General features: G+C 33.0%; 2 protein-coding genes across 2 annotated transcripts; both read left to right on the top strand.

The window, feature by feature from the left end:
* Positions 1-1,109, top strand: LOC111998598 (uncharacterized). The gene is made up of 2 exons (XM_065772323.1): positions 1-915; positions 1,044-1,109. Exons 1-2 carry the CDS (start codon positions 1-3, stop codon positions 1,107-1,109), a joined length of 981 nt encoding a protein of 326 aa, XP_065628395.1.
* A 5,460-nt stretch (positions 1,110-6,569) lies between these two features.
* LOC111998616 (photosystem II repair protein PSB27-H1, chloroplastic) lies at positions 6,570-7,202 on the top strand. The gene has a single exon (XM_065772299.1). The coding sequence runs from the start codon at positions 6,659-6,661 to the stop codon at positions 7,193-7,195; it is 537 nt and encodes a 178-aa protein (XP_065628371.1). The 5' UTR covers positions 6,570-6,658; the 3' UTR covers positions 7,196-7,202.
* Positions 7,203-13,717: the final 6,515 nt, after the last annotated feature.

The raw sequence follows: 13,717 nt of genomic DNA, 5'->3' as shown, positions 1-13,717 counted from the left end.
ATGTCAGGCCTAACAAAGGATGTAGATACATTGTTTAAGTTGTTTGATAAAGTTGTTCAAGAAGTTGGGGCTGAGCACATTGTGCAGTTCATTACAGATAATGATTCTTCTTACAAATCTGCAGGAAAGAAGCTAATGCAGAAATATGGGTCATTCTATTGGTCTCCTTGTGCAGCCCATTGCATTGATTTGATGTTGGAAAATTTTTCAGATAAAAGATATTTTCCTATCATTGATGAAACCATTCAGAAGGCTAAAAAGATTACCAAATTCATATACAACCATGGCAAGATTTTATCTTTGATGAGAAGTGAGTTCACTAATGGTAGGGATTTGATTCGTCCAGCCATCACAAGGTTTGCAACTGAGTTTTTAAGTCTTCAATGCTTGACTAAGTTCAAGAAAGAACTTAGGCAAATGTTTACTTGTGATCAATTGGTTGAATCTCAACATGCTAGAGATGTCATAGGAAAGGAGGTGGCTGCAATTGTTTTGGAAGATAAAGACTTTTGGTTACAATGTCAACAAATAGTAAAGATTAGTGAGCCTTTGGTTAGAGTACTACGTCTTGTAGATGGGGATGAAAAACCATCAATGGGATACTTGTATGAAGCAATGGATAAAGCAAAGGAGAATATAAAAGCAAGGTTGAAGAATAAAATTTCTGCATATATACCATTTACTAGTGTCATAGATGCTAGATGGGATAAACAACTCCATAGTCCATTACATGCAGCAGGTTGTTATCTCAATCCTGGAATCTTCTTTAGGCCTTCATTCAAGAAGCAAAAAGAAGTTACAAAAGGCCTACTTAGTACCATTACAAGGTTGGTTTCTGATCCTGATGAGCAAGACATTCTTAGTTCTCAAATTGAAGCATACAAAAAGTTTTTAGGTGACTTTGGAATGCCTATGGCAATTCGCCAACGTGAAAAACTAAGTCCAGGTATACTATATGCATCTATACATACATATATATATATTTCATTTGAAAGTTTGTTATTTGCTTTGTACTAAATTAATACTTTCTTTTTTTTTGGAAGTTGCTTGGTGGGAGCAATTTGGAAATGATACTCCAGAGTTACAAAAGTTTGCAATTCGAGTGCTAAGTCAGTGTTGAAGTGCAACTGGTTGTGAAAGAGCTTGGAGCACATTTGAGTTTGTCCATTCCAAGAGGAGAAATAGGCTTGAGCATAAACGTTTGAATGACTTGGTATATGTTCGTTATAATCTATTGTTACGAGAAAGGTATGTTTTTAACTATTTTCAATTTTTATTTTGAATGATTAGAAAATGTCACCAATGTATGATATTGATTTTGGTAGGAACATTAGAAGGACAAAGGATTACTTGGATCCTATAAGCCTTGATAATATTGATTTAATGGAGGATTGGGTAGCTGAGGAATCTGAATTTTTGTTGCTAACTGAGGAAGATGTGAATTGGGCTAGCATTGAAGAACCATTAGCAACAATGACTTTGGAAGATAATGATGATGATGATGATGTTGTTGTTCTTGATGAGGATGATGGTGACAATGATGTTGTGTTGACAGATGCTAATACTCATATATATTATGGTCCTGATGTAGATCCTTTTGAAGGATGGGAGTAGATGATCCTATGTAGTTAGTGTTAATTATTTGTATTATTTGTTTTCTTTGCATTCAATGAACAATTAAAACTATGTTGATGCTAAACTATGTTTTCTTTGTATTATTTCTTTTTATATTTTGTTTTTTTCTTTTTGTAGTTGATGCTAAAATTTAAAACTATGGATAATTTGTTCTTAATTGAAGTAGTGTTTTATGGTAAGAATGTGCTTGTTGAGGTAATGTTTTAATGATAAATAGAGATTTTGTGTGAATGTGTGTGTATGTGTGGGTATATACATATATTAAATATATAAAATAGCGGTAAACCCGAAACGGTACACCGGTATTGACCGGTATCCGAAATATATCGTACCGGTGGTCAAACCGGTACGGCCTCCGGTACGGTATTGACTTCCTTGGTAACAACCCACCCCAACGCCTACAAAAGCCCACAACCACCAAACAACACACAACAACAATAGATGAAACAACCACAACAACACATTAAAGACAACACCAACAATTGCAACAACACTAACGACCACCACATGGCCAATGACCCACACAAGGCTAGATCAACGATCACCATAACCACCCATGGCTAGATTGACAATCATTGTCGTAACCCAATGTCGTGATGCTGCCATTACAAATCTAAATAGGAGTGCAAGAGACGAGAAAAAAGGTCTTTAAAGGAGAGAGAGAGAGAGAGAGAGAGAGAGAGAGAGAGAGAGAGAGAGAGAGAGAGAGAGAGAGAGAGAGAGAGAGGGGCTACAATCGTTATTTAAAATAGCTAATATTGTAGCAATGTGTATAAATTTGTACAATGATGCATAATGAGATGCAAGACTAATTTTGCCCTTTTTGATGAAAAATATTATTTATTTTGCATAAAATCGGATGAAAATGCTCTAAGTGACCATGACAATTATCACGATGAACATGATGCAAACCAAACCTAGAATAACGATAACCCTTAACCCTAAGTCCTACAACTTGCATTTGGTGAAGTCCTTTATTGGCTCATCACATCCAATTACCCAAATCAGCCAAAGTGAAGGACTAAGGGAGTTAATATTATACCGGATTTTATTTCGGTTTGGTTAGGAAAATGATATATTTCAATATTATTCAATATTAGTGTATCGTTATTTATATACATGTTTTTGTCTCCATGTATTTATTTATTTATATATTTACAAACATATAAATCAAAATCTAAATATTTTATAATCTCAAATATTAGTTTACGTATGTTAACACAATATATTAGCTTAAATAATATATTTTAGTGTGTGCGTGCATGCATGTGTGTGTATATATATGTATTTTAAATTTTTAGTATTTATTAATTATTTTTTATTGTATTTGCCAAAGCATCAATACCGGCTAAAATATCTGAAAAATCTCTGATATTGCCAGCACACTCCAGTATTTTATCTAGTTCGTTTTAGGTGAGTATCATTATAATACATACCATAGATATGGGCCATATGATCGGTACGGATATGATATTAACTTTTTTTGTGAATAATTTTCTTGTAAATCGATTTGGGGCAAAGATCTTCAAATACAAGGCGATGAGATGATTAGCACGTACTTATAAATTACTTTACTTATATAATAGTCCATATGACTGTTCAAATTACTTAAAGGGGTATTAAAGTACACTTGTATTGTCATTTTATTACCGCATAATGGTTGAAGAAGATTTCTTCAAACAATTTATGATTTTTTTCCTAAAGTGAAAACTTAGATTCAACCCACATGAGTTGAAACCATGATTTTATCTCAAGCTGTGATTTTAAGCTATACTTGTTCGAATCCTTGCCAAGTTAGCACATACCAAATTTGCTTAAAATTGTAATGTTAAAATACAATTTCATATTAAAAATTTTCAAAAAGTATCACATTTTCCACAAATGATATCTAAAAATAATACTTTTAAAATTTATTACTATTAATAAGTTTGAAATTCCAAACCACTCTGCCATACTTATTAAACATTTTGAAACATTATCTTACTCTCTTTGAAGTTTCAACAAGAAGAAAAGTGGACAGAGACACGGATATCCTCTACCTTTCTTCATGCCGCTTAGATTTATAAGACTACTTTTACACTAGATATCCAGCTACACCAATCAAAAACTAATATCCTTCTTCTAATCTTCTCTTTCCTTGTTGTTTCGTTTGGGGGATTGATTGGGACACAAACATTATCTTTTCCGCAACCTTTTCTCATTGCTTTACAAATGCTCTCTATCTTTACAACAAATAGTCTAAAATGTAGGCCCCCCCTTTTTTTTTTTGTACTTTGTTTTGTAGTTTTCTCCGTTGATAACTTGATGGGCTGCACTGGTCCTCTCTCTCTCTCTTGGGGAATAAGCCACAATTTAAACTTGAGCTCTTCTCAATTGAATTTATCATCTTCATTTTTATTTTTTTGTAACCATCATCTTCATTTCAGCTTGAGAAATGATTATTTGTGCTCAATTATTGATCATTGCCTTATGAAATTGGGATAAGAATCATTTCTTTTAGGTGAGTGATAAATACATTATCAATGTCAACTTAAGCTGTAATTGTTAACATTAATATTAATTCATACTCCTCCATAGCTGTCACCTTTATTTTTAATGCCTTTCATTTATTTAACATTAATATTAATTCATACTCCTCCATAGCTGTTTCCTCTATTTTTAATGCCTTTTATTTATTTATTTAGTTTTAATATTCGGGAGACTACAAGGCTATTGGCTTTAATGCCTTTTATTGGTTTGGCTGCTCAAGTAGTATTAAACTCTTGTTTTTTTGTTTTGCTACGTATTCATTGAAACTAGTCTTCTTTTAACTCAGTAGGCAGTCCTTAAATTTAATACAGGAGTTTCTAATCAGGTTGAAAGAAAGCTTGAATTATGAATAAATTATTTCTTATATTACTCATTTTTTTAAAAATTAATTTTATAATTTGATAGTTATAATGGAGTACAAGGAGTTCAAACTTGGACATCTCAAAATAAACCCACAAAGTTTTTGACTTATATTACTCATCTTTGAGGTAGCTAAAGAATCAATAAACCTACAAATTGGCTGCCTTTTCCTGTTTTTCTAGTCAAAAAGATATGAACAATTATATTTTTAAAGAATGAGTACAAAATAACAATCATTAAAAATGGTGACATATTTTACCCTTAGCTTCTTTACGAAGACTGTACACCTTTAGGCTTTATCATCCAATATCTAAAATAAAGAGATTGACACTTTGGTGGGGTTTGTATTATTATTATTATTATTATTATTATTATTATTATTATTATTTTCAATATTTATATAAACAGAACTGAAACTGAGGTTGGAATGGAAATCTTGGGAAAAAATGTCCCTAAGGGTTGAAAGGTGAAATAGCCATATGCTACAAAATGAAGAATCTGGGAGATCAAAACAGGCTGTTCCTCCAATCCTAGGACTAAGACTTGAGTCTAATGTTTCATATACATGACACATGTTCAAAAAAGTCATACAATGAAATTCAAATGAAAATTTAATAGTAATGACATTTTTTTTTTTAATAGTGTTTTAACTTTTATGTCTGTATCTGTAACGCTCCCCATCTTCCACTACCCACCTCTTTCAAAATAAAAAAGAGAAAAAATTCATGTGCTACCCCAAAGTCCCATCCAACATAAGTTTTGTTCCCAATCTCATTCCTACTTAAAATTACGTTAAGAAGTGTTTGTTAGTTTGTTTCAACATCAAGACAAAAACAAAGATTGAAATATTCATGGCCTTATTTTCATTTTTTAGTTCAGCTACTATCACCAAGCCACAATATCTTCTTATTCTTTATTTATTTATTTATTTTGTCGTTGGACTTCAAACGAGGACAATCCTCCCACTCCCAAATCAGAATTGGAGACGCCCGTCGTTTCCATCAAGAGGGCAATGTCTTCGTCAACCAAAAAAGAAAGAAAGAGTAATGTCATTAAACCAACGAGCAATACTAGAGATTAGAGACACATAAAATAACATAATTTTTGTTCAAATTCTTTACGTAGCGAGTTATGAGTGGTAGAAGTGTTATGGTAGGTTCATGTGAAAACACATATCTATTACTCACAATTTGCTAAGTGACGAGTTATGACAAAAATTGTACTATTTTATGTCTTAATTATCATTTTAAACAGTTGGGTTATTGGCCCATTCCCAAAAAAAAAAAAAGAAAAAAAAGAAAAAAAAGGAAGGGGGTGGGGGTGCTAATTATTGGCAGTTCCTGGGGGTTGAATGGCAGTTCCTGGTGGTTGAAAAATTGTATCGATTACGGGAAAATCCCTTGAAAGACTCAAGACTTTTGACGCATTCGACCAGTGTCGTACCATTTTAGGCATTCCTTAATCCTTTACCTAAAGAGGTTCAATTGTTCAACCAAGTCCACTTCTTTCACTGGCCCATGAATACGCATGCCTCTCCACAGAATTGGATTGGAATGTTTGTGGTCAAAGACTTGAGGGACATGACACATTTTCATAACCTTAAAAGACCCAATGAATCGCATTTTAGGCCCAAAATTTGTATAGATTTTTTTCGGGTCCTTTCTAAACTCTTCCATTTACGATCTCAACCCACCAATTTAACATCCATCATTTACCTTAGAGATCTTGAATCAAATTCCTCCCCCATATAAAAAATAAAAATTCTTTTTAACTTAAAATTTCTACCCATCTATAGAAGCCTCCTCCTCATGGGCCTTAACTCTTACTTTTCAAAAACTGGGACAGTTACTATGGCCTTAACTCCTTTTGCCTATTTACTATGGCCAAGGTTTTGAGTTTTTGAGTAAAGTAAATATAGATCTCGAACCTCAACGACACTAGCTTGCAGCTGATCTGTATCTAACACGAACATCTCAAATCAATCTCATTGGGTCTTTACTATTTTTCTCATCCATAACCAAACAAACTAAGATAAGGTGATAAGCCTACGTGGCAGAAACCCAGTTCCCCTCCCTAACTAAAAGCACCTATCACCCTCTTCCTCCATTTCTCTTTCACCACACAGCCAGAAACCATGGCATCACCAACCCTATTAACTCCAACCTCCAAACCAACATCACTCTCTCCCCTCAAACCCAAATTCACCACCACCATCACCAGCAGCTCTTCCACCCCCACCACAATCACTGCCGCCGCCTCCTTTCAACCTCGCCGCCGTGAATTCTTGTCACTAGCCACCACCATCCTCTCTCCTGCATGGCTCTTTCCAATGACTCCAGCAGCACTAGCTGCTTCGGACGAAGAGTACGTAAAAGAGTCAGAAGAAGTAATCAACAGGGTCAGAAACACCATTAACATGGACAAGACTGACCCTAATGTGGCTTCTGCAGTGGCTGAGCTAAGAGAGACTTCCAATTATTGGGTGGCTAAGTATAGGAGGGAGAAATCTTTGCTTGGCAGGGCTTCATTCCGGGACATATATTCAGCTCTCAATGCTGTTTCGGGGCATTATATTAGTTTTGGCCCAACAGCACCTATTCCGGCAAAGCGGAAGGCAAGGATTTTGGAAGAGGTGGACACTGCCGAGAAGGCCTTGTTGAGAGGAAGATAAAGAGAAGTTAGTATAGTCAGAAGAAGTAATCAACAGGGTCAGAAACACCATTAACATGGACAAGACTGACCCTAATGTGGCTTCTGCAGTGGCTGAGCTAAGAGAGACTTCCAATTATTGGGTGGCTAAGTATAGGAGGGAGAAATCTTTGCTTGGCAGGGCTTCATTCCGGGACATATATTCAGCTCTCAATGCTGTTTCGGGGCATTATATTAGTTTTGGCCCAACAGCACCTATTCCGGCAAAGCGGAAGGCAAGGATTTTGGAAGAGGTGGACACTGCCGAGAAGGCCTTGTTGAGAGGAAGATAAAGAGAAGTTAGTAGTTAATGGAGGGAAGTTTTTTTTTTTTTTTGGCCAAATTTTTGGGTTTTTTTTTTGCTATTCCATTTTTAGTATTTGAATATCATTTTGCTTGAATTTGATCAGTTACAGCATGAAGTTCACTTTGTGAACTATGGGGGGCAATTCTACAAATAAATGGTAAGAGTCTATTTCATTGACATGAAAAATTTGAGATGTGCATGTTTTTGTAAGAAGTACATATGCTCAACCATGGCCGAGGGGCGTGTGTAGTTTCTGGCATGTCAATTAGCAATCTCACTGTTCATACAGAATGAAATTTACTATTCTTAATTTTCGATTTGTGAGTTTTTTTCAACTAACCTTCTCTTTGGGTAGAACTGGCTACAATCTTGGTGGAAAATTTGTTTAGCAGGGGTTTCTTAGTACTGGGGTAGAGACTCTGCTCTCCTCCTTGGGGAGGGGTTTTTATATAGAGGATATTTTACCAATATATTTATTAATAGTTAGGTTGTTAATGGCTTTTTAAATAAGTGCCTAACATGCTCTCATTTATTAAGAAAATTAGGATTCAAATCCTTCTTCCGATGGTAATAAAATGCAATGGCTAACACCTGTGAATTTTATTTGATTCCCTAAACTTATGGTACTTAGCAAGAGTCTTATAGTTTAACTTGTTGGCACTTTGGTATTTCTAATAGAAACATTTAGAATTTAAACTTCTAAAGTTTGGAGGTTTTTGAATTTTACACCTTAAAGTCTCAGAATTTAGATTTTATTTTCTAAAGTTACATTTTGTTTGTCTTAGCATCTCATCTGTCCACATTTTCAGTTGAGTGTTACATAAGCTTGTCACGTGTGTTTAGTTCGTTCAATAAAATGCCGCCATTAGGAGTGTAGTTTGCAAACAAAATATATATAATATAATGTCTTTGACTTTTTGTTAACTTCTTCTAATGTTGCCACACAAGTTTTTGAGGTAAAATTTTACACAACATTCTATTTAAATGCTTCACTAGAACATTGTCAAATCATATTTCCATTAAATAGTGGAATAGATAATTCCATATACATTCTTATTATAATAAAATAGAGAAAAAAATTCATATTGTGTTAAGATTTTCTATTCAATTCTTGGGATATAGACTTGTAAAAATTAAAAAGAAAGAGAGGTTGTAGGAGGCAAGGGATTTGGAAGGAAGGAAGATGAAAATTTTGTTTCACTAAACTTATCAAAATTAAAATTTATAAAGGAGGAGTAGTCTTAGGAGGCAACACTGCAATGGATTGGGATAAGACCCCCTCTCATTTAAAACGTCAAATTACCTCCAATTTTTAGTCTGATAAAAGACACCTGACATTTATTTAATTTTGTGTGGTTTACATAGGTGTTTTTAGAGCATTGAATTTTTTAGTTGTCACATGTCTTACGTTTATATTCAAATTAGATAAGACGAGAGGATTTAAATAGGAGATAATCCTTTTTCCTAGGGATTAGGCAGGAGGAGAAAGTACCGTCTTATTTGTCTGCTGTTGTCTTATGTGTCTTATCTCAATAGCAAGTTTTGTAAATAGAAGAATCATATATATATATATATATATAAAAAAGAGGATTCCTCTATTTTAACTGAATTTTTATTCGGTTTAAAAATACCTTCATTAATGAAGGGTAACTTTATTTAAAAATAGAGTCATAAATGTTAAATAACAAATTTTATTTTGAATTCAAAAAGAGAATTCTCCTAAAATTTAGGATTTTTTTTTCCATTAACGTTTAAAAAAGAAATTATAATTACTGTTTATTTTTAAAGTTTATATTTTTTATTTGTTTGAAAAATAAGAATATATATTTCTAAATTATAATAGATGCAAATTATTAAATTTTACTCAAAAAAATAAAAGAGTTTCTAAGCACACGTGTGCGCGCGTATTCAGAGGCTAGTATATATATAAATGAGTTTTGTAAATAGATTCATTGTTCACAAATTTAGACACAGAACCCTTTCTGTATTGAATTACCCTCCTGTGTGTAACCTTCTTTTCTTTTATTGGCACTATGTAATTGTCTTCTTCCCCCGTCACTATGGGTCCATGGCCGGGGAATAGCTACGGAGGAGGTTGTAAAAAGAAACAATTTCAATGATTGACGTGCTCCCTATTTCATGTTTAATCTCTGGCCCAACTTCTGCATAATAATTCTTATGAGAATGAAAATAACTAGTTTGCGAAAACAAGCCCACAAAACAGCTGTGGATATTGCATACTACGAGCTCAGTTACCGACTTCCCTTTGAATCCACTTCTTGCAGAGGCGAGTCGAGAGACCTCAGCCCATGGCTGACTCTATTGGGTTAGGTCCAAAATCTTATAATTAGGAAAATTGCTAATTGTTTCCGCCTACCAAGTAAAAGCTGCAAATTCATAAAGAGGAATGAAATTGATTTACAAATAGTACAGGCCCACAAGCAACCTCATGGCTTAGGGCCTAAAAACGTTTTTAATACATTTTGAACATTCTTCAAAACGAATTTTTCTATATCTGATATGATTGCCTTATCTTGAACTTAAGAAATCGTTGTGGATAAACTAGGCCAAGAAGAGAAAAGTTGTTGTTTTTCTAAAGCTTTGTGGAAATTTATGATTGCCTTATCTTGAACTTAAGAAATCGTTGTGGATAAACTAGGCCAAGAAGAGAAAAGTTGTTGTTTTTCTAAAGCTTTGTGGAAATTATGACAGGAAGAAGATTTAATGGAAATAAAAACAAAAGTTTTCTTACTCTTGCTAATATTTGACCTTATCCAATTAGGCCAACAGACAATATTTGACCCTTTTGTGTATATGTTTGTGGTTCCTTGCTTAACCAATCCTTCAGAATTCAGAGCTTAACATTAATATAGTATAATATTTTTCTTAGTATTTAAAATTATGCAGGAAAAAAAAAAAGTATGAAGGCATAATATATAGTGAGTCAGTGACTGTAAGGATAGTTGTGCAGCCCACTGATAACTCTTTTGGGCTATGTAGGTTAGGCTTTCTAAAGTCCTCCCGTGGGGGACCATGTTTAGGTGGCTGCTTACAATCTTTGTATTTACTGGTGGGTCCGAACTCCAACTGTTTGATAGCCATGTGGCCCATGTCGGTTTCCTCCGACATGGCTATCGAAGAATTATATTATATTACATTATATATGTGTGTGTGTGTGTGTGGGGATGTATGTTGATATGCCAAATTCGTGCCAAATTCGTGCCAAATACATTGGTATTCCTAACTTTATTTATTTCATTCTTTTAATTTTAATTATATATATTATATATGGGTCATTCTATGGTACCCACCTATTTTTTAAGTGGGTATTGTACCCTCCTAAATCTTATATGTTTATTTTTATTGTTTCAATCATGACCGTTTACTTAAGTTTAGTAGTAATATAATATAATTGTTACTAGATGAAGATTTGAACATTTAGTTCTTCTTAGAAAGAAAACTGATTTATACCACTAAGTTACAAGATTCTTGAAAATATAATTTTGATTTAAATGGAAAAGTTTCTAAACTAGCTTAGAGTTATCTTTCTCCAACTCATTAATCATTATGTGGCAATTGAAGAGACTATCTATGTGTAGTTTTTATCATGACTTTATAATGAGTTATATGATTTGTTTAAATAAAACAAATGTATAGTCTTGTAGATAGCCATGTAATGGAATGGAGAAAATAAATCCAAATTGGTTTGGAACTAAATTTTTTCCAACTTAAATAACCTATACAAATTATGAGAAATTTTAGATACCACCATGTGGTTTACTCTAAAACATGAAGTTATTCACTGATTTATTTTGTGACACTTACCTCCTCCTATGTGATTTGCTTTTTATCTCACTTCATTTGCTTTACGAGGCAATGCTGCTAACTTTAATGGAACTAGCTGATGTCCCGGGTATACTATAAATTTCTTTTAAAATATTTTACAAGAAACTATATATATAATAAATAATTATCTTTATAACCATGCATAGTACTCATTCATAATATTGTTGCCTTTGCCACAGCTTCCAACCATGAATTGTCTTCCTAGATAGAAGCTTGTTAGTAACATATGTTTACACCTGTCTCAATTGCAAAATTGATAGCCTGGGCAACTGCTATTAGTTCTACCTCATTGGAATCCGAATTTCTCTCCCTTTGCAACTCAATGCTTCAATGAACAATCTATTATCATCTCGGATCAAAGCTCTTACTTCCACTTTATTGTTTAAAAATCACTCCATCAAATTTTATCTTGAAGGATAACTCTTAAGGAGTTTGCTATTTTTGGATGCCCAAAAAAGAAAAAGCGTGTGAGAGCTTTTCTTTAGTTTATCGCACATTGGATCCTTGGCGACATGACTCTTATTTTGATGGAGTGATTTGTGTGTGTGAATCTCTTTTTCTTATTTTATTTTTTAGGAGTCACCACCAATAATTGATTTTGTATTAAGTGTGATTGATCACCTATTTGTCTAATTTCTTTTTTATTTACCCAATTAACTAAAATCAATTCAAGGGTTATTAATTAAATTAGGTAAACTAAAAGTCTCAAACCAAAGATCTTGGATTTGGAAGTTCAGATATGGGTGGGGAAGATGTTAGGCAAAAGGTTATTGATTGATTTGATGATATGGCAAGTTCCAACAACACCATTGATAATAATAATAATAATAATAATAATAATAATATTAATAATAATAATAATAACAATGGAGAAGAATTAGTGAAAAATATTGTTTTCCTCTAAAACATGAAGTTATTCACTGATTTATTTTGTGACACTTACCTCCTCCTATGTGATTTGCTTTTTATCTCACTTCATTTGCTTTACGAGGCAATGCTGCTAACTTTAATGGAACTAGCTGATGTCCCGGGTATACTATAAATTTCTTTTAAAATATTTTATAAGAAACTATATATATAATAATATATATATATATATTATTATTATATATTATTATATATTATTATATAAAATTATCTTTATAACCATGCATAGTACTCATTCATAATATTGTTGCCTTTGCCACAGCTTCCAACCATGAATTGTCTTCCTAGATAGAAGCTTGTTAGTAACATATGTTTACACTTGTCTCAATTGCAAAATTGATAGCCTGGGCAACCGCTATTAGTTCTACCTCATTGGAATCCGAATTTCTCTCCCTTTGCAACTCAATGCTTCAATGAACAATCTATTATCATCTCGGATCAAAGCTCCTACTTCCACTTTATTGTTTAAAAATCACTCCATCAAATTTTATCTTGAAGGATAACTCTTAAGGAGTTTGCTATTTTTTGATGCCCAAAAAAGAAAAAGCGTGTGAGAGCTTTTCTTTAGTTTATCGCACGTTGGATCCTTGACGACATGACTCTTATTTTGATGGAGTGATTTGTGTGTGTGAATCTCTTTTTCTTATTTTATTTTTTAGGAGTCACCACCAATAATTGGTTTTGTATTAAGTGTGATTGATCACCTATTTGTCTAATTTCTTTTTTATTTACCCAATTAACTAAAATCAATTCAAGGGTTATTAATTAAATTAGGTAAACTAAAAGTCTCGAACCAAAGATCTTGGATTTGGAAGTTCAGATATGGGTGGGGAAGATGTTAGGCAAAAGGTTATTGATTGATTTGATGATATGGCAAGTTCCAACAACACCATTGATAATAATAATAATAATAATAATAATAATAATAACAATGGAGAAGAATTAATGAAAAATATTGTTTTCCAATAAAACTTATGCTTTGTATTGTAAATATACAAAAACCCAAATGAAGATTTAAGGAGAAAGTTAGACAGAGGAAATGTGAGGGTAGAACAATCTTTTTCTTTAATTTTGGCTCCATATGAGAGGTTGGTACTTGCCATATCATCAAATTCAGTTAAAATTAGAAAAAATTCCTCATAAACAATCCACAAGGGAGGTAAACACCTTATAAAGCAAGCCACAATAGAGATAAAAGGTAATGGGCAGTTCTAATAAGATTTATAATATAAATATTTTTATACTTTGAAGAGACATAAGGTTTCATTATAGGATTTCATTTACAAGGACATGACCAAAATGAACTTGCTTCCATCAGTTCTTCCAAATGGATGTTCCAATATCTTCTTGTCATTTATTTATTCACATTTTTTTATATAAATAAAATAAAAAAAAAGAAAGAGAGAGAGAGAGAGAGAGAGAGAG

This window comes from Quercus suber, unplaced genomic scaffold (genome assembly GCF_002906115.3).
Source record: "Quercus suber isolate HL8 unplaced genomic scaffold, Cork oak 2.0 scaffold_56, whole genome shotgun sequence".
NCBI lineage: Eukaryota > Viridiplantae > Streptophyta > Magnoliopsida > Fagales > Fagaceae > Quercus > Quercus suber.
This window is presented reverse-complemented; position numbering and strand designations above follow the sequence as displayed.

Bases quoted from the DNA above. Each gene is read 5' to 3' on its own strand.
- LOC111998598 (XM_065772323.1), top strand. From the start codon at position 1: ATGTCAGGCCTAACAAAGGATGTAGATACATTGTTTAAGTTGTTTGAT. The intron at 916-1,043 runs GCAATTCGCCAA...TTTTTTTGGAAG, and splicing joins GTGACTTTGGAATGCCTATG to TTGCTTGGTGGGAGCAATTT.
- LOC111998616 (XM_065772299.1), top strand. From the start codon at position 6,659: ATGGCATCACCAACCCTATTAACTCCAACCTCCAAACCAACATCACTC.